Genomic DNA, 22,637 nt, shown 5'->3' on the forward strand with positions numbered 1-22,637 from the left:
TTTCAAGAGCCAGAGGGCCTCTCGGCTTCCTCCGCCACTCCCAACATGGCGGCCTCCGCAGCTGCTTTTTCTTTGGTCTTTGTTCCCTCCCATCATGCCCGCTACCTTTCTGGCCCCTCCCAACATGGCCGCCGCCCTCCTTCGCCGGAAGTGGCTCCCCCCCGGGCCGGAAACCAAGATGGCGGCGGCAATGGCAGCGAGGTCGCCCTTCAGGTCCGTCGCGGGCGCCCCTGCGAGGTGGGCCGCGCTCCAGGTGAGCCAGGAAAAGGAGCGTAGAACTGTTGTTGTCATTGCCCCCAGCGGCATTGATATTATCCTGCTGTTGGCATGGCCTCGTTATTTTTATTTATATTTTTATTTATATCCCACTCTTCGGTGTGCATGGTTATGTTTACCCTCACAACAACCCTGCGAGGTAGGCTAGGCCGAGAGATACGTCACTAGCCCAGAGTCACCCGGCGGGTTTTGTGGCTGAAGTGGGAGATGGGAGATGAACCCATTTCACAGCTTTGGGCAAGCTCAGTTTTCCCTTTCAAGGGGGCATAAAACTGACCAAATGGGCAGGGAGGAAATGTGCAAGACCTTAGAAAGCTACAGACTCTGTGGCCCCCAATTATCTTCTCTGAGAACTGCCCTCCTCTCTTGCCTGTGGGCTTCCCAGAGGTGTGGGCCAGGGTGCTGGGCGAGCCACGCCTTGGGCCTAATCCAGCAGGCCGGTTCTTATGTTCTTATGCAACTGCCATCTGTGCAATGTCTGCCTCTTGGAGAGGTTTGCCAGAAGAGCTCATTGCTATGTCATCCTTTGGGTCTCAGGTCTGTCGCAGGGCACATGCGGCGGCAGCAGCAGCAGCAGCAGCCCCAGAGGCCTCCGCACGCATCAAGAAGTTTGTGGTGTACCGATGGAACCCAGACAAGCCCGGAGACAAGCCGCGCATGCAGACCTACGAAATAGACCTGAACAAGTGGGTACGCTCAGCTCCCTGGAGGAAAGCTCTGGGGGAGATCCTCTCTGGGGGCCCTTGCCGGGAAAAAGTGATGGCATTCTTCTTTTGGCATTTGGAGGATGGGAAGCTGCCATATACTGAGTCAGACCCTTGGTCCACCTAGCTCAGTATTGTCTTCCCAGACTGGCAGTGGCTTCTCCAAGGTTGCAGGCAGGAGTCTCTCTCAGCCCTGTCTTGGAGATGTTGCCAGGGAGGGAACTTGGAACCTAGATGCTCTTCCCAGAGCGGCTTCATCCCCTAAGGGGAATCTCTGACAGTGCTGCTCACACATCAAGTCTCCCGTTCATCTGCAACCAGGGTGGACCCTGCTTAGCTAAGAGGACAAGTCCTGCTTGCTACCACTAGACCAGCTCTCTACCTCTGAGCTACAGCCTCATTCCCAATCCTGGGGATATACTGATTTCCTCCCGCTGATCAAATATTTTAATTCCACTACTTTGAGTTTTGGGTGGCACTGAGATATCCATACGTCATATGAAGCTATCATGTTGGACTTCTAAGAGTGGTTGGGCTACTAGGTACAAGTCAAGTGTGTGTGAGGCTCGCAGCTCTGTGCACCCTTACTGGAGAAGAAGCCCCACTGAACATGGGGTGACTTACTTCTGGGGAAACATCCACAGACCTGCACTGTAAATTAAACTCCTGTTGATTTAGGCTCATGGAAAGACTTCCAGTGTTTGTTTGTTTTTTAAATCCTTGGTCATCTATATCGCTAGCGATAATGCGGACGTTTCTCTCTTTAGATGTGGGCCCATGGTTTTGGATGCCCTGATCAAGATCAAAAACGAAATGGACTCCACCCTGACTTTTCGCCGGTCCTGCAGGGAAGGTAACGTTCCCCGCTGTAGCGTCTAGCCTCGCGGGATTGATCTAGCTGTTGACAGACCTCCTCCTCTGAATGTGTCTCCTCCTCTCCCTGCTCAAGCCCATCTATCCCACGCCCCTTGGTAGCCAGTTCCTTCAATTAACCCTGAGAATCCACAAGCCCAGACAGGCACCGGAGGGGGGGCCCCGTGTGTTCTCAGAACTCCCCATCTTCTCCTGCTCGTAGGCATTTGTGGGTCCTGTGCCATGAACATCGATGGAGGGAATACGCTGGCCTGCACCAAGCGGATTGACACCAACCTCGGCAAACCTGCCAAAATCTACCCTCTCCCCCACATGTACGTGGTGAAGGATCTCGTTCCCGTAAGTGCTAACGCCGGCGGTCAATCCGCTCAGCAGTGAGGAAACAAGGTTGGCCAAGAGGCTTAAAATGATCAGATGGGGGTGTGATTTGGGTGGAAAGAGGGGAGAGCTGGATGAGATGTGGCTGCAAAACCCTTACATGCATCATCTCAGCTTGCCAGTAGGAAGCTGCCATCTGCAGAGTCAGACCCTTGGACCTTCTAGCTCAGTACTGTCAACTCTGACTGGCAGCAGCTCTCCAAGGTTTCAGACAGTGGTCTCTCCCAGACCTACCTGGAGATGCTGCCAGGGATTGAACCTGAGACTTTCTGCATACCAATTAGATGCTCTACCACTGAGACTACGGCCCCCTTCAGGAAGTTTTTTTTCCCCAGTCGCCTTCCTCTCTGTCTTAAAATTTAAGGTCTTAAGAGGTCATTTGTCAGTTGGGTCCTTGCCTGCAGTTTTTAAAAGTATGCATTTGGCTTTGGTTTTTTCCTTGTGACTTTGTTAATATTTGTGAGTTGCCTTTTTAAAATATGGTGTTAACCCATAGGCAGAGGCAGAGCTTTTTTCTTTCCTTTTTCTTTTTTAAACCCCTGGAGGATAGTCCTGAGAGATCTGCAAGACTGAAAAAGGAATAATTAGGGAAATGCCGCTTTCCTTTTGAAAGACGTGTCTTTCCTCCCCGTTTCAGGACCTGAGTAACTTCTACGCCCAGTACAAATCTATCCAGCCGTACTTGAGGAAGAAGGACGAATCCAACCAAGGCAAAGAACAATACCTCCAGTCCTTAGAGGAGCGGGAGAAGCTGGTCATTACCCTTTTAATTCTGACTTTATTTCGTGTTTTGTTGTGTCCCTGTTGTGGTCAGCCCTCGGGCAGAGGTTCCTTTCCCCCCCAGATGTTTCCTTCCCATGTCACTTCTCAAGCACCTAGCCCTCATGCTGCAAGCTCTCTGCCTCTGTGTCCTGGCTTGCGTCTCTTCCTCCTCCTTGTTCCACCACCTTGTTCATTCAGCCCTGAGTGAATACTTCTGGTGCTTCTCAGCTGAGTCCTCCTGACCAGTGTTCCCTCGAGCAGGGATTCCCAGGTGTGGTCGACTACAACTCCCAGAATCCCCTGCTGCAATGGCTTTTGCTTGGGCATTCTGGGAGCTGTAATCAGCAACATCTGGGAAACCCTGTTAGAGGGAACACGGAGCCTGTCCAGATCTGCAAGGCGAGCAGTTTCAAGCAGTGCTCCCTCTAACAGGGATTCCCAGATGCTGTTGACTACAACTCCCATAATCCCCAAGCAAAAGTCATTGCAGCTGGGGATCCTGGGAGTTGTAGTCCTCAACATCTGGGAATCCCTGTGAGAGAGAACATTGGTCCAGGATTATCGATTCCCAACAGGCAGCGGTTCTCCAAGGTCTCAGGCAGAGAGCCCTGTCTGAGAAGAATTGACCTCTGGAACTCACCACCACAAGGCGAGATGTTGGTTCCATTCAGCTGGTCCTCCTTGTCGCATCTCTCATGACCGCCTCCACATCCCGTGGCCACCGAGTCCTAGAGCATGTGTGTGGGATGCAGTGGGTGCTGGAATGGCCTGGCGGTTTCCTTGTCCTGACTCCAGCTTCTCTTCCCCTCCCGCAGGACGGGTTGTACGAATGCATCCTCTGTGCCTGCTGCAGCACCAGCTGCCCCAGTTACTGGTGGAACGGAGACAAATACCTGGGTCCTGCTGTCCTCATGCAGGTAAACGCTGGCGGGGAAGGGAGCTTGGCGAAGCTTGGGCGGACCGTTTGCCGGCTTGCAGAAGATATCTGGGAAATGGGGACCAGTCCCAAGTCCCAGCCCCGGGCGGCAGCCTCTCCAGGTCGGGTTGGGAGAGACCCCTGGAACCTCGGAGGGCCGCTGCCGGTCAGTGTAGTCAGTGCTGAGCTAGGTGGACCGAGGGCCTGACTCGGTAGGAGGCCGCTTCCTAAGTGTCTCATTCCCTGTGAGTAGAGGGGTGGCCGTTTCAGGAGGGGGAGTGGGGCCAGACGGGAGGTCAACAGAAGCAGAGCGGGGTGGAGAAATGCCTTCAGAGAGCAGGCGGCTCCCCACAGCCGTGTGTATATGTGTGTGTGTCTTCCAGGCCTACCGCTGGATGGTCGACTCCCGGGACGACTACACAGAGGAGCGCCTGGCCCAGCTGCAGGACCCCTTCTCCCTGTACCGCTGCCACACCATCATGAACTGCACCAAGAGTTGCCCCAAGGTGGGGGCCCCTCCCTGCGCCCCCCCTGCTCAGTGGGAAGGGGGGCGCGTAAGAGAAACAGGCCCCGCTGGCCGAGAGCCAGGAACCCCTTGGCAGACTTCAGGGACTCGGTCTGTTCGGGGAAACCCTTCTGACCCCTCGCGGCGTTCTTTGCCCCCATGATTCAGGGCCCAGGAACCCCCAATGTAGCCGGCCACTTCCTCATTCCACCCCACAGTGTGTTTCATCCAAAGCCGGTGTGGTGTCGCGGCGAGGGTGTTGGGGACTAGGATCGGGGAGACCCGAGTTCAAATCCCCCCCTCAGCCAAGCAACTCACTGGGTGACTCTGGGCCAGTCACACATCTCTCAGCCTAGCCTACCTCACAGGGTAGTTGTGAGGATGAACATAACCCTAACATAACGAGCTCTCTCCGTCTTCCGTCCCCCCACCGTGCTGTGCTGATGAAGCCGACCTCTTGCGGTTCTCTCTTTCCACTCCTCACCTCCCTGCTTTTCTCTTTCAGGGGCTGAACCCCGGAAAAGCCATTGCTGAAATCAAGAAGATGATGGCCACGTATAAGGAGAGAGCCGCCAGCGTCTGAGGTTCCTCCTGGGCTGTCGGTTTCTGCTCCGCGCTCCCCCCTTCTTGCTGGAAGTAACTTATATCCCGTTCCTGGGCAGGCTTCTTGCCGTGTCCGGCAGGAATAAAGTGCTATATTATTCGCTGAGCTGAGCCAAGGTCTGTCTGCCTCTCTTTCTCTCCGTCGCCTTTCAAGGCATGGCCTGCTTACGGGCTGGCTGGGGCTGCAGGTTTTCTGGGTGTTCTTGGAACAAACATTGCTCTCCGGTTTGAAGAGTGGAAGCCTTTTTTGCAAGGCAAGCATCCCATGATGCAGCTCCAATGTCTGGGTTTACTGGGGCTGGGGATGAGGTGAACCGCAAAGCCAAAGCGGGCATTGAAGGCAGCAGGGGAGGAACCTTTAGGTTGGTTCTGCCTCAAGCGGAACTGAAAGTGGCTGCAGCCCTCTTCGGCATGCATGTAAGGGGCAGGAGCCTGCTTGATGCAGAGTCTGGGCCTTGGTCTAGCTCGCTCAATGTTGCCTGCTCTGGCTGGCAGCCGCTCGCTGGAAGAGTGATGCTTTCCCCACCCCCTGCTCCTTCCTGTCTATGTGCATATACATCTTGGGACTGCAGGGCAGTAAGCAGCAAATTAAAAACAATAAATCAAATAATCCTGAGATATCACTACGCAGTGAAGGTTATGTTCTTTCCAGAGGCAGTGAGTTGGCCCCTGTGTCCGAAATGGGATGCTGGATGAGAATCGCCTTTGGCCTTGATCCGTCTGGCCTTGAGATGCCAGGGGCTGAACCCAGCAAAGCAAGAGCTCTACCACAAAACAGTGCCCCCCCCCCCCGACACCATTCCAAGAAGCTGCCATGCAGAGTCAGACTATTTGCCCAAGCTCGTCTAGTGCCATCTGTTCTGACTGGCAGCAGCTCTCCCAGGTCTTGGACAGAGACTTTTCCTCCTCACTGGCTCCCTTTTGTCTTTTCGAAGAGAGCTGGTGGGAATGGAAGCCGGGACCCCCACTGCGTGCAAAGCAGGGGCTTCACCTCAAAACTCCCCCCCCCTTTCTGTCAGGCCATGGGTCCAGCTAGCCTAAGAGAGGGGTCCTTCCCAGCCCTACTGCTTGAGACCCTTTGAAAATGAGATAGGGGTGTGCGTTAAAGTGGAGGCCTTTTCATACATGAAGCTACATCTGGTGTGCATAGTGAGAGGAGAGCTGGTCTGGTGGGAGGAAGCATGACTTGTCCCCCTAGCTAAGCAGGGTCCACCTTGGTTTGCATTTGAGTGGGAGACTAGAAGTGTGAGCACTGCAAGAGATTCCCCTCAGGGGATGGAGCCGCTCTGGGAAGAGCATCTATAGGTCCCAAGTTCCCTCCCTGGCAGCATCTCCAAGAGAGGGCTGAGAGAGGCTCCTGGCTGCAACCTTGGAGAAGCCGCTGCCAGTCTGTGAAGACAATACTGAGCTAGATGGACCCAAGGTCTGACACAGGGTGCCTCTGGCCCATCTGCTGCTTAGCAGGCTCTCCAAGGCGCCAGCTGGAGGTGTTGCCGGGGAAGCAGCCGGATGCGCCTGGTGAACATATGCAGCTGCCAAACCGAGTCCGGCTATTGGTCCGTGTAGCTCCGTAGCGTCCGCATTGACAGGCAGCGGCGTCTCCCAGCCCTGCCTGGAAGAGGGAATCTGGGCCCTCCGGCGTGCCAAGCACATGAAGGCTCTGCCGAGTTTCCCCTTTTGCAACACCATCCAGATGTTGGGAAATAAATGAGATGGGTGGGGTGGAGGGAGACTCTTCCACCGGGCCTGAAAACTACAGCTCCCAGCAGCCTCGGCGCCTGGCCCCGCCCCCCTCCAGCTGACTGCCCGGAGAGTCAGCTGCGGCTGCGGCTGCCTTTTGTTGTGAGTTGTGCAGGCAGCAGCCGCGCCGCGCGCCTGGCCAGCGCAGCCCGTCTTGCTCCCGGCAGCCGCCAGGGGGCGGTAGTAGCCGCGCCAGCCATGAGTTCAGGTGAGTCCGTCTCCCAGCCTTGGGGGGGAGGGTCCTCCTTGCACGCTAGCCCCCCACCCCACCCCTTCGGACGGAGGATTGCTGGCTGGGGCCGAGGAGGGGACCCCCTGCGCTTGGTGCTGCCCGGAGAGAAGAGCGGGGAGGGGGCGATCGCTGGGGGTCCCTCTTGCCCCGCTTCCCGAACTCTCTCTTTCTCTCTCTCTCGGGGTGGGTCTTGCAGGGACCCCCCCCCCCGCCCGCTCTCCCTCCCTTCCAGGATCGGGGCCATGGTGCCAGTTCTGACCTCTGCTTGGGCACCCACAGAGGGACTCCTTGGAGCCTTGGCAGTGAGCGGAGGGAGGGAGGGAGGAGACTCTGGCGGGGTCGCCGCGGGCAGGGAGGGGGCCTTGAGGGTGCGGGGAGCAGCCCCAAGCGACGCCAGGCCGTTCCTTTGGGAATCTGGGAGATGGAGAGGGGGTTGCTTGGGAAGGCAGCGGAGGGGCCGGGCTGGAGACCCCTGCATTCAAGGGGGCCGGTTGCTTTTTCCAGCCCCGGTGCAAAGGGGTTCCCCCTCCTCCTCCTCCGTGGGGTGCAGAGCAAAGGGGCTTCGAGGGGACCCTGGAAGGAAGACACGCTGTCCTCCCGGCCCCTTTGGACAGTTCCTCCTTTCCTTTCCCTGCTTCCTGGGCAGAGGTGGATATGTTCGCTGCAAAGATGCTCAAGATAGCCTTGTGGGGTCAGGAGGGATCCTTCATGCGCTAACAGAGACAGGGGCTGCCTCTCCATTTTCCTCATGGTGCAAGGGATAAATGGGGGGCACGCTTGGTGGGTCCACCCACCCCCCACCCCGCTCCATCCCTGATTACTGGCTGTCTTCTTGGAGGGTGGCTGAGGCTGGAGGAGGTTCTGGGGCTCTGGCAGTGGGGCACTCGTGGCTTCCAGTTACACAAGTGGCTGCTGCCCTTGTGGACATGCCCACCACCTTCTTCCTCTGATGAGGAGAAGCTGGCGGTGACGGGGTGCGGCGATAGCAACGCAGGACTCCTCGCTTCTTGTCTGGTGCTTATTTTGGTCCTGCCTGCTGTTGGGATTTCTCTCTGGCAAGAGATACCCTTCTAGTACAGCAGAGCACACAGAGGCACAACACAGCGGTGTCTGCCTGGGCATGTGTGTTTGCTGAGAGCCAAAGAAACTTGGAGCCAGTTCATCACTTCAAATCAATATGAGGAGTCTTTATTAGTGAACTCCATTCTAGATAGTCAAGTGGAGAGATGGAATCTCTAATCTAGCTAGCTAGCTAGCTGGATGCAGAGGGATGGATTCTGCATCTCTGCACACATGTTTACCGGGAGAGAGGAGCATGGGTGTTGCAAGGGGCGGGGGAAGGACGAGGAAGTGGCAGGCAGGAAGTTTCTAAGAGCAGCAATCTACATACCAAAGGGATAGTGTCAGAGCAGTAGATGGCAATGTCTTGACCCCTCTAGCCCTCTGACTCACTCATCTGTCCCGCTCTGTCATTGAGACATGAGTCAGCGCAGAGTCCTTCCCTTCCAACAACTGCTGGGTCAGAGGCCTTTTGCCTTCACAATGCCCCTCCCAGGTAGGCCTCCCGTTGTCCTGAGAGACTCAATAAAAGTGGGGCTGGAGCTGGAATGAAATTCACGACCAGACTTTGGGAGGAGAAAAGAAGGACAAAGAGTTCTTGTATGCTGCAGATTCCGCTATATTAATATGACTGTTCCATGATGCTTCACGTGGGTCCTGGGCTGCGTTGGGGTGCCCTGGGGCCTGCTTAGAATGCTTCTGTTCTGTGCCATATACAGAGTGCATTTGGGTTGCTTTGGAGTAATCATTTCTCACTCTTCAAGCGTGTGTCTTTGCAGCTGATTTGGGAAGTGCACCGTTAGGGCTCCCTGGCCCAGCGTAAGGGCGAGCAAGATGTCTGGGAAGGGTCCTCAGATTTCGGTACGAGAGTCTAGTTTGTTTATGATTAGACCTTGTTTTGCTGGCTGACGTTGCAGGCTTTGTGTTATACAGTTGCAAGTTGCTGTGTCCTGTCTTGTGATCAGCTGGACAGAGACCTTTTGAAAGAAGATCCTAAGCAAGCCCTCCAAGGAATTATGCTTCCCTTCAACACACTTACATAAAGTGGCTGCTGCCTCTTCCTTCATGCTGCTGCCCGAGATCTCCAGCCTTTCCGGAAATGGCACTTTTGGCCATGCCTTGCTTTGCGGCTCTGGGCAAGTGAAGACTCTTCCGGATAGTTTTATGACCTGCTGCTAGGTGTAGGCTGAACTGCAGGTTTCTGCCTGTGTGCTGGATGGGGGTGGTGGCATATTGTGGCGTTAATCTAGACGTGGAATTTTGTTCCTGGAAGGCGTTCTCGGAGACAGAGGAGGATGCTTTGCCAGCTGTTATTTCCTAGAGACTTGACAGTGGGGAACAGGTCCTCCCTCCTGCAGGGCAGAAACTCAGATTCTGCACTTAATTCTGCAATGCCGATCAGCAGCTTTCGGTGTGCACACATTTCTCATGCTGCACCCCTGTGTTAGGAGGGTGTGTCTTATTATGCAGACCCTTGCTGTGGGATTTTTAGAGTTTATGTGGGGGGATTTTGAGGGGAGTGGCTGGGGTGGGGTTGTATGGGTTTGGGCTAGAAATAATCATCATAATGAAAAACAGTGCCCAACGCACCATCTTGGTTATAATGCAAAACCACTTTCGGACCTGACCCTGCGGCATCTCTATGGGGAAACAGTGTTTGCGTAAGCCTGGGAATCCTCCGTCTTGAATGGGAGAGAAAGTTGATCTTGTGACTCCCAACTCTCTAGAGGTTTTCTGCTTTTAATGGAATTGTCCAAGTCTGTGGAAGTGCCAAGAAGGAACCGGCAGCAAAGAGCCTCACCCAGACTTTCCTTTTGAGTGTTATCGGGAAAAGAAGTTGTCGCAGCGAGTATCTGGGGACAAAGAAAACGGAGGCATGGGGAAAGGAAATCCAAGGGGTGGTTTGCTGATACGGCTCTTTCTGCAGAAGCTGCCAAGGCAGCATACAGTGATAACACTTCGTGGTTTTGGTTTCGTTTTGTGAACGGTCTTGGGTGCCTCTGTGCGTGGGAAGGTAGCCTCTAAATAAATACAATTTGACAAACCGGGGGTTCCCAGAAACCAGTGGTCCTCCGGATTTTGCTGAACTACCACTTCCATCATCCTTCCAGAGGCTCTTGCTGCTGGTGTGTTTCTTCTTAGGTTGTGAGCCCTTTTCAGTCAGGGAGCCTTTCTCCTCGTTCCTGTTGCTCTGTGGAATGCGTTGAGGACTCTCTTGCTGGAAAGCAGGATATAAATATTTTCCATCAAAAGTCAATGTCTGAGTATAGTTTAAAAGTTTGTTTGTTTGTTTATTAAAATTGTATTATATGCTGCCTCCTTTAAAGACTAGGCGCTGAAAACAACCTAGACAATGTGGTGAAAGTTTACACATTTAAGCCTTCAAGTGTGGCTTATACACACACACACACACACACACACACACACACCTGGGTTTAAGATTTAAGCTCAGCTATTTAAACCCAGTCAGAGAAACTGTGAAGATAGTTATAAAACGAACAGAGCAGACTTTCTTAAAATGTTGCTTGTTAAGTCTGCGTCAAAGCAAGCGTATGCTAAACTGGGTCCCAGTCGATTAAGGGCATTCGGTCTGGTCGCTGACTGTAATAAAATGATGGACTGATTAAGGACATTGCAGGGCAGGGTGGTGGTGGTTCTGGAGGATTGTCCAGTTCAAATATTACTAGAAGCTTGATACCACTGCCTGTTTCTGAGCTTCTCTGGCTGGCTCTTTTTTGGAAACGGGATGCTAGGTGAGATGGAACTCCTCCCGCCCCCCGCCCCCCGGAACTGATCCAGAATAGTCATGTATTTTGGAGTGGAACCTCCATGTTCAAGGGCAGTCTAACTCGGAGTATACCATATTCTGAGGAGGGCTGTTGTCTTTGTGTCCTGCTTTTGGGCTTCCCAGAGGTAGGCCATGAATGGAAACTGGGTTCGGTCTCATCCTGCAGGGCTCCTCTTACTTTCTGCAGCTCGTATGGTCGGAGTGATTGCACAAGGGGCCAGGCAGCAGTGCCTCTCCTTCCGCGACGGCTGATTTCCTCCTTGCAATCCCACCACCGGCTTCTGTGGGAGGGGAGGAGCGGAGCACCCATCCTGCTGAGGACCTAGCAGGAGGGGCCTTTTGCTCCTCATTCTCCTGGCAGCCGAGGGCCATTTCCTTCCCGTCTGCTTGCTGCCCTTCCTGCTTGCTTCGGCTTTGTCGGTCTGCACACAGGATGTGCACGGAGCAAAGATGCTAAGGGCCCGGCGATCTCCTTCCCCGGTGCATGCAGTCTGCTGGCTGCGGCTTCTTTCGGTTGCTCGTCCTCAGCAGAGCTGCACGCCTGGGCTGGGCGATCTTTCAGGAGCCAGCTGGGCGGAGCTCTGGTTTTTCCTACCGCAGCCCACAGGCAGATGCTGCTGAAGCATGGAGAACGCTGGCGGGGACTGCGGGGTGGAGGCTGCTGGACACCCAAGGCTGTTTCCAGGTAGTTTTCCGACTTAACTGAGATGGGGAGGGAATGCACAGATTTCAGAGCAGTTAGCCTGGGTTCCCTGGAGTGGGCGAAAAGGAAAAGGGAGCTTCCCTGAAACATGGTTGGGCTGCCGTGCCGGCTGGGAGGAGTTTGGTTCCGTTGGTGTTGGCTTTAGGTTTGGAGGCCCTTTGGGGCAGAGAACTGCCTTCTCGGTCTCGTTAAAGCGCGGCGCAACGGACAGAAATCATAATATCAGGACGCAAAAAGGGCCCGGTGGGGCTGGAGCAAAGGTTGTTCTCGTCCACCATCCTGTTTCCAGCAGCAACCAGCCAGATGTCTCTGGGAAGATGGCAAGCAGAGGCCTGAAGGCAACAACCCGTCACACCATCGCCAAGCATTAGGACTGTTTTATGGGTTTATTGTTTTTAACGTGCTGCTCCCTGCCCTGGGGTCCCAAGATGAAGGGCAGTAGATAAACGTGCATAATAAATAAGCTTTCTGCTGCTGCTATTCCCAGCAGTTGGTACTGTGAGGGAGACTGCCCCTAGGCATGGAGGCTTAATTCCTCATGGGCATGCCTCATAAGGGCATATGAAGTCCGGGGCGGGCGTGGGGGCGAGCATCAGGTCCGGCCTTCTGCTTCCCACACTGGCCAACCAGATGCGGCTAGTAAGCCCCCGGGCAGAGCAAAAAGACAAAACCCCTCTCCTGCTGCTTCTCCCCCAGCATGTGGTCCTTGCAGGTATACTGTGCCTGAACATGGGAGTTTCATTTGGCCATCATGACTTTGTAGCCACTGATAGGCACCCTCCTCCTCTCTTAATCTAATTCCCTTTATTTATTTTGTATTTGTTTGTTGTATGTAATTACCTCCCCATATAAAACCTCTGGGTGGCTTACAATTAAAACCCAACAACAATTAAAACCTGAAATCATTTTTAAAAACTGAAACAACCATCAATGGAACCTTATGAACTAAAAGCCTGATAGAATCGTTCTTCCAAAAGCTGCTTACAAACAGCCAGAGCCTTTTGGAGCCACCTAGGATAGTGGCCATCATCAGGTCTTGTGGCGGAGAGTTCTACCAGCTAATTACATTTTGGGACTTCCTTTCACCTGCCTTGAATCTCAATTTCATTAGATGGCCTCCATTTCCAGGATCGGCAGGGAGGAAGGAAGCCCCCTCTGCTGCCTCTACGCTTTAGACCACCCAACTTTTGATGCAACTTTTCTCAGCCGTGTGTGAGAAGCTGCACTGGCACAGATTCTCCTCTCCTCTCTGCGTCGGCGCAGGAGGCCTTGGATGCATTTGGATGATCCTCTCTCTCCACCCACCACATACCTGCCGCCTCTCTGCCACCGCTGTTGTTCACTGCAGCAGGTCCAGGAGGAAATGCCCGCTGCCTGGCAGGACGGATTCTGCTGCAGCCATTTCTGCCACCCATGGATGCAGCTGGAGATGGAAGAGGGGTCCAGGTGGGCTCTCTGGGCTGCAGCAAACGCCCCTCTGCACACCTGAGCTGGCTGCCCCCTTGCAACGGCACAGCAGCGCAGGTGGCAAATGAAGCCAGCTCAAGCCAGGAGGAGGGGAGCATGCTTGCCCCCTTGCCGGGCACAGCTGAGCTGGCAAGTCCCTGGCTCTAGGGCTCTCGGGCTCCGAGCCATAAAAATGCCCGAGGTAGGCGTGGAGTGAGACGCGGGCTTCCCCGCCCCGGGCCTCCCTCTGCGGCTTCCCGGAGCTGTGTTTGGGAAAGAGGTGTGTCCGCAGAGGACTGGTCGCCTCGGTGTGGGGCTTGGGTGCTCGGTGGCCACGTCTCCCCAGGAGGAGGAGAGCTGGGCAGAAGCAGCAGAGCAAAAAGGCAGGAGATATTTCCGGCTCAGCCTGGGGAAAGTAAGCTGGGGAAGCCGCCAAGAAGTGGGTTTTGGGGGGAGCTGCGGAGAGGAAATGGCTGGAAAGATTCCTGTTGTGTTGGGCATGGTGGGCAGTAATCGGGGGACGCGGTGGGGGTCCTCCGGAGAAGGCAGGCTTGGACCGAGCCTTGGGAGCAGCGATGCCTGTCCGGTGCAAACGCCCGCCCAAAACCCAGTGTGCCTCCGTGGCTTTGCTTCTGGCCTACAGGTAACGCTGTGCCACTTTCTCTTCACAGACAGTGGCAGGCTGCTGGGAGACGGGGGCCCCGACTACAGAGCCATCCAGAGACCCCCCAACCCCTTTATGGTAAGGAGTGTGCGGGGTGGGGGGGAGTAGATCCGCTCCGGGGAGGGAGAGAGCATCCTCGCCTGCTGGAGTAGAAGGGACCTTGGCGGAAAGGTCCCTTTCTCAGAGCAGGCAGCGGCTGCTGCGTCCCTGGAAGGGGGCCAGCCGGCCCCGGTTTGGAAACCCCGAGAGAGCCCACCACTGCATGAGGCGGGCTGTTCCGCCGTCCGCTGCTGTTGCAGTCGGGACGTTCCTCCTCAGGCCTCGTTTGGATCTGCTTCCTGGTCATTCCGACCCACCCTGAGAGTTGCGAGAAACAGTTGTGGCCTCTGCTGGTTGGCTTTGGAAAGCTGCTACAGTCTTTGGACGCGGCCGGCAGCCGGCGTGTTCAAATGCACCTTGCAGCAGTTTCCTGGTCTGCAGCTTGTTCTCCGGAAGGGCCACGTTGCAGAGCAAGCGAAGGCGTCGGGGGACCCGTCTTTCCAGTCTCTGCAGGCGGGGTGGGGTGTGTGTGTGCCGCTATCTCTTTACATAAGAACAGCCCTGCTGGATCAGGCCCAAGGAAGCCTCTCCAGTCCAGCATCCTGTTTCATACAGTTTCACACATCCTGTTTCCCACAGTGGCCCACCAGATGCCTCTGAGAAGCCCACGGGCAAGAGGTGGGGGCACGCCCTGCCTCCTGCTGTTGCTGCTCCCCTGCAACTGGGATGGAGAGGCATCGTGCCTCTGAGGCCGGAGGGGGCCCACAGCCACCAGACTAGTAGCCCTTGAGAGCTCTGTCTGCCGTGAACTTGTCCAAGCCCCTTTTAATGCCATCCAAGCTAGTGGTCACCACCACATCCAGTGGCGGAGGATTCCAGAGATTAATTGTGTGCTGTGTGGAGAAGTCCTTCCTTTTGTCAGTCCTAGATTTCCTGGCAATCAATTCCATGGGATGACCTCTGGTTCTCGTCTTGTGAGAGAGGGAGAAGAATTTATTTCTATCCACTTTCTCCCAGACCATGCATGATTTTATACACCTCGATCATGTCTTCGATGACATGATCGTCCCTTCGTCCTCTTTGCCTCTCGGGTGGCAACCAGAGAAATCCGGCTTCCTCAGGAGGGCTAGATTTGGCCCTGGGACGGATTCCGTTGCTGGTCCCTGTGGCCCCAGAGCCGAGCTCCTTCCAAGGTGGTTAATTCGGTTAATTCGAGTTAATTGAGACATTCTCTAATTGGAGGAGAGGGGGACGGCTTCCCGGTCTGGGGAGAGAGTTGAGTTAAGCCCACCTTCTGCCTGTGGTGGGATTTCTGCTCTCTGGAATGTGCATCCTCCATCACCTTCAGGGTGTTGTGTGTGTGTGCGGGGGGGGGGGGGGCGGGTGTTGCATTTGTGGTACCCAATACTCCACCTGTGTCATCTCGCCTCTCCGTTTCTGCCTCAGGAAGTCATCGGCTACCAGCGCAAAACATGGAAGATGGTCCTCTGCCACCTTTTCTCCTTGCTCACCGTGGGAATCCCGCTGGTCGTCTTTCACTGGAAGCCGCGTCTCGCTGTCCGCGCCAAATACACCCGCTGCCAGCTTTCCCAGGCCGACTGGGTGGTCATCCGAGTAAGTGCGAAGGGAGCAGCTTCTCGGGAAGGAGAAACCTGGTCCCCTTGGGAGGAGGAGGAGGAATATGGGTCTGCCGTTGAAACGTGTTCTTGACAATGGTCTGAAGCAATGAAGAGACCTGTGGCACTCTAAGGACTACAGCATTTATTGTGGAGCTTCCTGGCTAAGAGTCTATCCCACCACATGGTTCCATTTCCATCTTTTTTTTTTTTTTTTTAGGCCCATTTCTTCTTCTTATTATTATTATTTCGATTTCTTATAATGTTGGGATATACTCTTCGGGGTTTGTTGGGGGTCCCTTTGCTTAATAAGCCTGACCATGGCTTATTCTGGGGGCCCATCATAGGGTTCTCCTGTCATGCCAGAGGGATTCCCTCCTGATTCTGGCTCTGAGAGGTGACCGCTCCCGACAGAGAGAGAAGTGGAGTGAGGCAAATCCCTTTCGTGGTTTTTGGAGTGTGTGAGCCAGACTTCTGTCTGTGGCTGAATCGCTCGTCCTGCTCTTTTCCCAGGACCAGACTGGGCAATATTTCACAGCACGGGTGCACACCGAACCAGTGGAGGAAAGCGGGTGAGTGGGGCTTCGGGGTCTCTCTCTTTCCCCCTCTCTGGCTTGCAAGGGGCAGTCTTGAGTCGGGACGGGGGGCGGAGGGAGAACTAAAGAGCTACAGGAGCGAAGGCCGAGGGGAGGTGGGGAAACGTCCCGCGATCAACACACTGACAGGCCCTGTGGATGCAGCCCTGGAAGGCGCGTCTTCACTGTGAGCTTAAACGGCCTCAGGATGGGTTTGGCTACCGTGGCGGAAGCGCTTTGAGCTGGTAATGCTTGGTGAGATGTCAGGCCAGCGGCTGCATCTCCAAGAGGAATTTGCACGGGCTGTGTGTGTTTTTCCCAGAACTAAATGTGTTGAGGCTCAAGAGCTTTAAAACCCTCTTAAAACAAGACCAGAGAAGAATTCACGGCATTTTGTACCCCAAAACACGTCGTTTATTTCCCCCTCTTCCTCTCGTTTCTTGTGAAGCCTCGAGCATCATCTTTTGAGCGGAAGGGACGATGGGAGAAACAGCACCGCTATCGCAGTGTCAGACGACAGCGTCGTTGGAGACACTATTAGGCTGCATCCGAAGGAGGCGACGGAGGTATCTCTCTCTCTCTTCTATCTCTAGTACTGTCTCCAGTTTGGGGTGTCCTTGGAAACCCCAAAACAGAGTCAGCTGACGTTGACAATGGACTCAGGGGTTCAAGTCCTACGTTTCTCTTGTTTTACTAAAGGATCGATAAAAAGGAGGCTTAGCTAATGCTGTTATAGTTCCAGCAATCAATCAGAATATAAGGGACATTGTGTGGTTTGTGTTTTCAGCGTAGGGCGGAGTAAGAGAGATTACTCAATGCGGTCTTTGATTCTTATGGGGTGCGGTTATAAGAAGTACCTCGATCAAGAATCTTGGGCAGTGTTCGGTCTGCGATAATTGTCTGATGTTGCCGTTTGTTCGGCAAACTGCTCCTTAAATGTCATGTGATGCAGTAAATGTTGTTTTCCTGTAATGAGAACACACACGCGTGTCCCCTTAAGCATTTAGCTGGACTGCTTGATCAAGCTCTCTGTGACATCAGAGCAGCTAAGCCAATGACAGCCAGAGGGTCGGTCCCACCTCTGCATGTTGCTTCCTATCCCTCGTCCTAGGGTCCTGCTCTTTTTTGGGAGGCAGGGTGTTTGGCGGCGGAGGGGCAGTTCTCTTTTAATTTATATTTTTTTCCTGAGCTGCTGCCCTAGGGAAGTGGGATGTTGTTTTGACACTTGATCTTCTCTTGTTCAGAAAACCGTCATCCGCTACTACCTCTTTGAAGGCTTGCGCTATGTCTGGATTGAAAGATACCACGATTACTGCAAGGCCAGGTAGGCATCTGCCTTCAGGGACCCTGGTCGCTTCCGCCCTCACTTCTCCCCTCTCTGCCTTCTCCTATCTCAAGCTGCAAAGTAGCTGTCAGGAAGATGTGGTTTGCACACAAGTTTGCAAAAGTTGCTCTGGACTCAGGTGCATCATCTGAGCAAACCATCGTCCTGCAATTTCCCAACCCCACCTTTGACTCCTCTCTTAGCATGTTCAGTATTGTACGTCTGACCCTTCCCCTCCCAGCTGTCGCACTGTTCCCATTCTTTCTGTGACATCACAGCAGCTTAGCCAATGGTGGGCCAGGGCTGCATAAAAAGGAAACACCATTTGTTGGCCTGCTGCCAATGCGTACGGCCTGCCTTTTGCTCATATTTTGCAGCATCTTGGATGAAAATTGGACCTACTCAGACCTCCACCGTTCCCACTGTGGGCTGAGCCCCGAGGAGCAGAGTGCCAGGTAGGGGTGTGTAATGATTTTGCATGGCTGAAAGGTCATAAAGCCATTTCGAAGCTCAGGAAAAGGCTCACTTGGCCTAAGACGACACCTTGCGGAGGTTTCATTTCTTTTTCCTTGGCTCAAAATAAATAAATTCACCCTGTAACAGTGGCATGTAGAAGCTGTTTGTTCAATGTTCTGCCTGTCCTTTTGCTTTGACGGAAACGCAAGCACTCTCACGAGGAGGTAGGGATCCATTCTTGCATTTAAATACACTTGAAGAAGCCTAAATCACCAGCCCAGTAATTGTGCAGAGGAGAGCTGGTCTTGTGGGAGTGAGCATGAACGGTCCCCTTGTTAAGCAGGGTCTGCCCTGGTTTGCATTTGGATGGGAGGCTACTTGTGACCGCTTTAAGATATTCCCCTTAGGGGAGGGGCCAGCTCAGCTTTGCACGCAGAAAGTCTTAGGTTCAGTCCCTGGCAACAGCATCTCCAGGTGGGGCTGAGAATGACTCCTGCCTGAAACCTTGGAGAGCCGCTGCCAGTCAGTGTAGACAATCCTGAGCTAGATGGACCAAGAGCCTGACTCAGCATATGGCAGCATCCTATCCAACGCTCCCAAGTTCCAGTGAGTTTTCACTTACATTATGCCCAGTATGCTAACCAGTGTATTTCCCCCTTCCCTTAACAGGAAAACTATTTATGGACCAAACCGGATTGATGTACCAGTTAAGTCTTGTTTCAGGCTGTTGGTAGATGAGGTTCGTGAGTTTTGATTTCACAGTGGCATTCCCCCCCGAACACCCCTTGCATGGCAGAATGGGTCTTGCATATTTCAGAGCCAGCGTGGTGTAGTGGTTAGAGGGCTGGACACGGACCGGGGAGACCCGAGTTCAAATCCCCATTCAGCCATGATGCTTGCTGGGTGACCCTGGGCCGGACACCTCTCTCTCAGCCCAACCTACTTCACAGGGTTGTTGTGAGGAGAAACGTGACTATGTATACTTCATGTATACTCTGGGCTCCTTGGAGGAAGAACAGAATGGAAATATAAACATCTCTCTATCTGGGGGACCACCTTGAGTGATGGCGAGGACTCCAAAATGGAGTTGACAATGGATCAATATTTATGTCACTTTTTCAAGCTTCTCCTCTTCTTCCTCCTTTTTATCCTCTTCCCAGAACTTCTGAAACAGAAATGCAGCCTAAGCATGGGTGGGTCTTCCATGTGTGAAATGGGGAACTTGTTAAAGCAAAACAAGATAAGGCATCCATTGCTTGCTTATGAAATCTGTTGCCAGTAACAGCCTCTTTTGCAAGCGCTCCAGGGTTGAATTTGTCCCGAGAGTCAGGACATTGGTCCACCCAAACTAGCATTGTCTGCTCTAACTGGCAGCAGCCCTCTGGCAGAGAGAGACTTTGCTGCCATCTGAGATCCTTTGGAAATACCGGGGGCTGAACCCGGGACCTGCCACCAAGTTGCAGACAGTCACTTGGACAAGGAGGGACTCGTGTTCTAAAAAGTTCTGAAAATGTTTCAGTTTTCCCTCTCCCCCCACAGGTCCTGAACCCCTTCTACATCTTCCAGATTTTCAGCATCAGCCTGTGGCTCTACGAAGAGTACTTCTCTTACGCCGTTTGCATCTTTGTCATCTCGACCATCTCGATCATGATCTCTCTCTACGAGACAAAAAAGGTGGGTGCCCACCAGCTCTGTTCCCTGGAACAGAGATTCCCAGGCCTTGTTGACTTCGACCACTGTGGCTGGGGATGATGGGAGTTGTAGTCCATCGACAGCTGGGGGCCTGAGTTTGAGAATCTCTGCCTTTAGCTACCAAGAAAGGGTGGCTAGGAGGTTCCCTCCTTTGGCATTGCTGAGTTCCACACTGCAATCCAGTGGCTGTTAGTTTCACCCCTCCTGATGGCTTTATTGGGTGCCTCTGATTTCCCACAGCAAAGCAGGACTCTGCAGGACATGGTGAAGATGTCAGTGGATGTGAAGATCCGCAGAGCCTCTGGAGGTAAGTGGAAAGAAACCCGTAATTTAATCTCAAAAGATGACTAAATATGGGGCAATTAAGGGGCAATTCAGCTCTTCCTGTTTCTCTTCATGCTACCAAAATAGTGCTAATGGCACACCCCTCTTGAGTTGTTTGGGCTTCTGAAAAGTTCTGCCAGCTTGTTTTGTGGGGATATAACACGTGTCTTCTGGGGGCGGGATTTGCAGAGGAAGTGACCGTGAGTTCCGCAGACCTTGTGCCAGGTGACTGCATCATCGTGCCCGCAGATGGAACTCTGGTTCCTTGCGATGCCGCTCTGCTGACGGGGGAATGCATGGTCAACGAAAGTATGCTGACAGGTGAGCCATGCCAGAAGTTGGGGAGCGGTGAGAGCGAGCGAAAGGGGTGTTATTGGTGGGAGGGGTGGCTTGCCATTTGGGCTTGGCTGCCCCCCCCCCCACATGTATTTTCCGCTGGCCTCCCTCACCAGCTGCAATGCTCCCCTGCAGGCGAAAGCGTCCCGGTGATGAAGACCCCCGTGCCCGAAGACCTGCAAGCTTCCAAGACCATCTATTCCCCCGAGGAGCACAAACGGTACACGCTGTTCTGTGGGACGCAGGTCATCCAGGCCAGATCCTACGTGGGCACCGAGGTCCTAGCGGTGGTGACCCGCACAGGTTAGCTTCTTGGGGGGGGTTGCGTGTCCCACCATCTAGCTTTGCAGAAGGCCCGGCCATTCTCTCCGGGCGTGTTGGGGCAGAAGCGCTCCTCACTCCAAGGGCCAGGCAGTTTCCTGTGTTCCTCGAGGCTTCCAACGGCAGAGTTCTTGTCCCTTCCTGACCCCCCAAAGAAGCCCTTATTTCGAGATCCAGCCTTTAACTTCCCCTCCTGCTGTCTCCCTTCCCAGGCTTCTGCACGGCCAAAGGAGACCTCATCAGCTCCATCCTGTACCCAAAGGCCATCAACTTCAGATTTTATAAGGACGCAGCAAAGTTTGTCCTCTTCCTTGCTGTCCTGGGTAAGCCGATCTCTTAAGAGCACAGAAATCACAGGCTGGACGTATTGGAGAGGAGACCCCCATCTTGGAGGGACTGAAGAAGAAGAAGAAGAAGAAAGGATGGTTGCAGCTCTCTGCAGCTTCCACAAAGATCTGAAGCGCCTGTGCCTCTGTTTTTCATTTTTTTAACCACCGGCTGGGCAGTGTTTGATCGAGATCTTCGGGAGCTCAAACAGGGTTCCCGATTCCCTGCTGGTTAACAGTCACATTAGAGACACGGCTTGGGAGGAAAAGCAGGAACGGCCTTTGGCGTGGAAGGACTGATTGCTCATTTCAAAGAGGCACCTTTTAAAGTGGTGTGTTTATCTTGCCTTCAGCAGGGGGAGAGCAACTGGCCCTCTCCATCCCCAGCACAGCATCCCTCCAGTGGCTGTGGCTGGTGTCTCCCTTCTGTTTCTTTTTGGGCTGTGAGCCCTTTGGTGACAGAGAAGCATCTGTTTTCTTATTCGGTGTTCACCACTTTGAGAACCTTTGGAGAGGAGAGCTGGCCTTGTGGTAGCGAGCATGGCTGGTCCCCTTAGCTAAGCAGGCTCTGCCCTGGTTGCATATGAATGGGAGACTAGAAATGTGAGCACTGTCAGATATCCCCCTTAGGTCCCAAGTTCCCTCCCTGGCAGCATCTCCAAGAGAGGGCTGAGAGAGACCCCTGCCTGTGACCTTGGAGAAGCCGCTGCCAGTCTGTGAAGACGATACTGAGCGAGATGAACCAATGGCCTGACTCAGTATACGGCAGCTTCCTCTGTTCCTCACCTTTGTTGAGAAGCAGTAGGCAAATCTTTCTATTAGCAGTAGTTCTGGCCCTGAATCACATCTCTAGACAGAGCAGATGTGATACCTGAGTTCTTAATTCACCCCTTGGTGCCAGTTCAAAGGGTCCCCTGGGCTGAATTCAGGTCCACGTCTCACTTGTCAGAGATGGGTGGGATCAGGGCATTTATATTTCTCTCTCTCTCATATTCCCAGCTTTGATTGGTACCATCTACAGCATCGTCATCTTGGAAATCAACCATGTAAGTTACCTTCAGGAGGATCCAGGGTGGGACCCCCTTCACCCCCATCTCTGCCCCCACCTCCTCCAGACGGAGAGTGGCTTCTTGCCCCTGGATTTTGTTATTGTCCCGCAACTCTCAGCCAGCCACAGCGAGCTCCCTGCGTCTTGTGGCTAGGAGTTCCGCCGGTGAACGGACAGGAGGAAGTCCCCGCCTTGGGTCTCGGGAAGAATCTCCGGCCCAGCATGCTCGTGACACCTCCCGCACTCTTTCCTCTTTTGTGTCGAGGTGGCGATTGGGCTCATCATTGTCCGTGCCCTGGACGTCGTGACGGTGGCCGTCCCCCCGGCCCTGCCAGCCGCCATGACGGCGAGCAGCATTTACGCCCAGAGTCGGCTGAAGAAGTGGGGCGTCTTCTGCATCAGCCCTCCGCGGATCAACCTCGGCGGGAAGGTCCGCCTGGTCTGCTTCGATAAGGTGAGGACCGTGCCGTGGGATTTGGGGCCCCCCACGTTGCTGGCCGACGGACGTGGCTCCGCTCTGACGTGGCCGGTCTCTGCCCCTAGACAGGGACCCTCACGGAGGACGGCCTCGACATCTGGGGCGTCCTTCCCCAGGAGCACAGCTGCTTCCAGCCCGTCACCCACGAGCTGCGCTGCCTGGCGGACGGGCCGCTGCTCGCCTGCCTGACCACGTGCCACACGGTTTCGCTGCTCCGAGATCAGCCCATCGGAGACCCCGTCGACCTCAAGATGCTGGAATCCACCGGCTGGGTGAGAGAGGAGGCTTTCTCGCGGGGTTCGGTTTTGTTAAGAGCAGCACAAGCCCAGGCTTGTGAGAAGCAGGATGCGGGACTAGATGGGCTTCCTTGGGCCTGATCCGGCAGGGCTGTTCTTGGGTTCTTAGGTCTCCTTGCCTGGGCTGTCTCTCCATTTCGCCCCCATGCAGGATGAC

General features: G+C 54.2%; 2 protein-coding genes across 5 annotated transcripts in view; both read left to right on the forward strand.

Annotated features, from left to right (window-relative positions):
- Positions 1 to 100: 100 nt before the first annotated feature.
- Positions 101 to 5,128, forward strand: SDHB (succinate dehydrogenase complex iron sulfur subunit B). The gene is made up of 8 exons (XM_053281406.1): positions 101 to 253; positions 814 to 962; positions 1,748 to 1,833; positions 2,056 to 2,192; positions 2,869 to 2,985; positions 3,809 to 3,910; positions 4,293 to 4,415; positions 4,920 to 5,128. Exons 1-8 carry the CDS (start codon positions 125 to 127, stop codon positions 4,995 to 4,997), a joined length of 921 nt encoding a protein of 306 aa, XP_053137381.1. The 5' UTR covers positions 101 to 124; the 3' UTR covers positions 4,998 to 5,128.
- Positions 5,129 to 6,865: 1,737 nt separating this feature from the next.
- Positions 6,866 to 22,637, forward strand: part of ATP13A2 (ATPase cation transporting 13A2) — a 28,604-nt gene continuing 12,832 nt past the window's right edge. For 2 of the 4 annotated variants that reach the window (XR_008312683.1, XM_053281567.1), the window contains exons 1-16: positions 11,356 to 11,521; positions 13,657 to 13,727; positions 15,135 to 15,302; positions 15,818 to 15,876; positions 16,328 to 16,445; positions 17,124 to 17,203; positions 17,581 to 17,658; positions 18,329 to 18,398; positions 19,199 to 19,333; positions 19,592 to 19,658; positions 19,865 to 19,996; positions 20,147 to 20,314; positions 20,545 to 20,655; positions 21,658 to 21,704; positions 21,972 to 22,160; positions 22,250 to 22,456. Coding sequence is in view for 3 of the 4 variants with exons in the window: in XM_053281567.1 (XP_053137542.1) it covers positions 11,461 to 11,521; positions 13,657 to 13,727; positions 15,135 to 15,302; positions 15,818 to 15,876; positions 16,328 to 16,445; positions 17,124 to 17,203; positions 17,581 to 17,658; positions 18,329 to 18,398; positions 19,199 to 19,333; positions 19,592 to 19,658; positions 19,865 to 19,996; positions 20,147 to 20,314; positions 20,545 to 20,655; positions 21,658 to 21,704; positions 21,972 to 22,160; positions 22,250 to 22,456 (1,761 nt within the window). In the remaining variant the exon portion in view is untranslated. Of the gene's footprint in view, positions 6,966 to 11,355; positions 11,522 to 13,292; positions 13,401 to 13,656; positions 13,728 to 15,134; positions 15,303 to 15,817; positions 15,877 to 16,327; positions 16,446 to 17,123; positions 17,204 to 17,580; positions 17,659 to 18,328; positions 18,399 to 19,198; positions 19,334 to 19,591; positions 19,659 to 19,864; positions 19,997 to 20,146; positions 20,315 to 20,544; positions 20,656 to 21,657; positions 21,705 to 21,971; positions 22,161 to 22,249; positions 22,457 to 22,637 lie in introns of those variants that run through there. The other 2 variants (XM_053281568.1, XM_053281569.1) reach the window with 2 other exon arrangements.

This window comes from Hemicordylus capensis, chromosome 16 (assembly GCF_027244095.1).
Source record: "Hemicordylus capensis ecotype Gifberg chromosome 16, rHemCap1.1.pri, whole genome shotgun sequence".
NCBI classification, from domain to species: Eukaryota; Metazoa; Chordata; class Lepidosauria; order Squamata; family Cordylidae; genus Hemicordylus; species Hemicordylus capensis.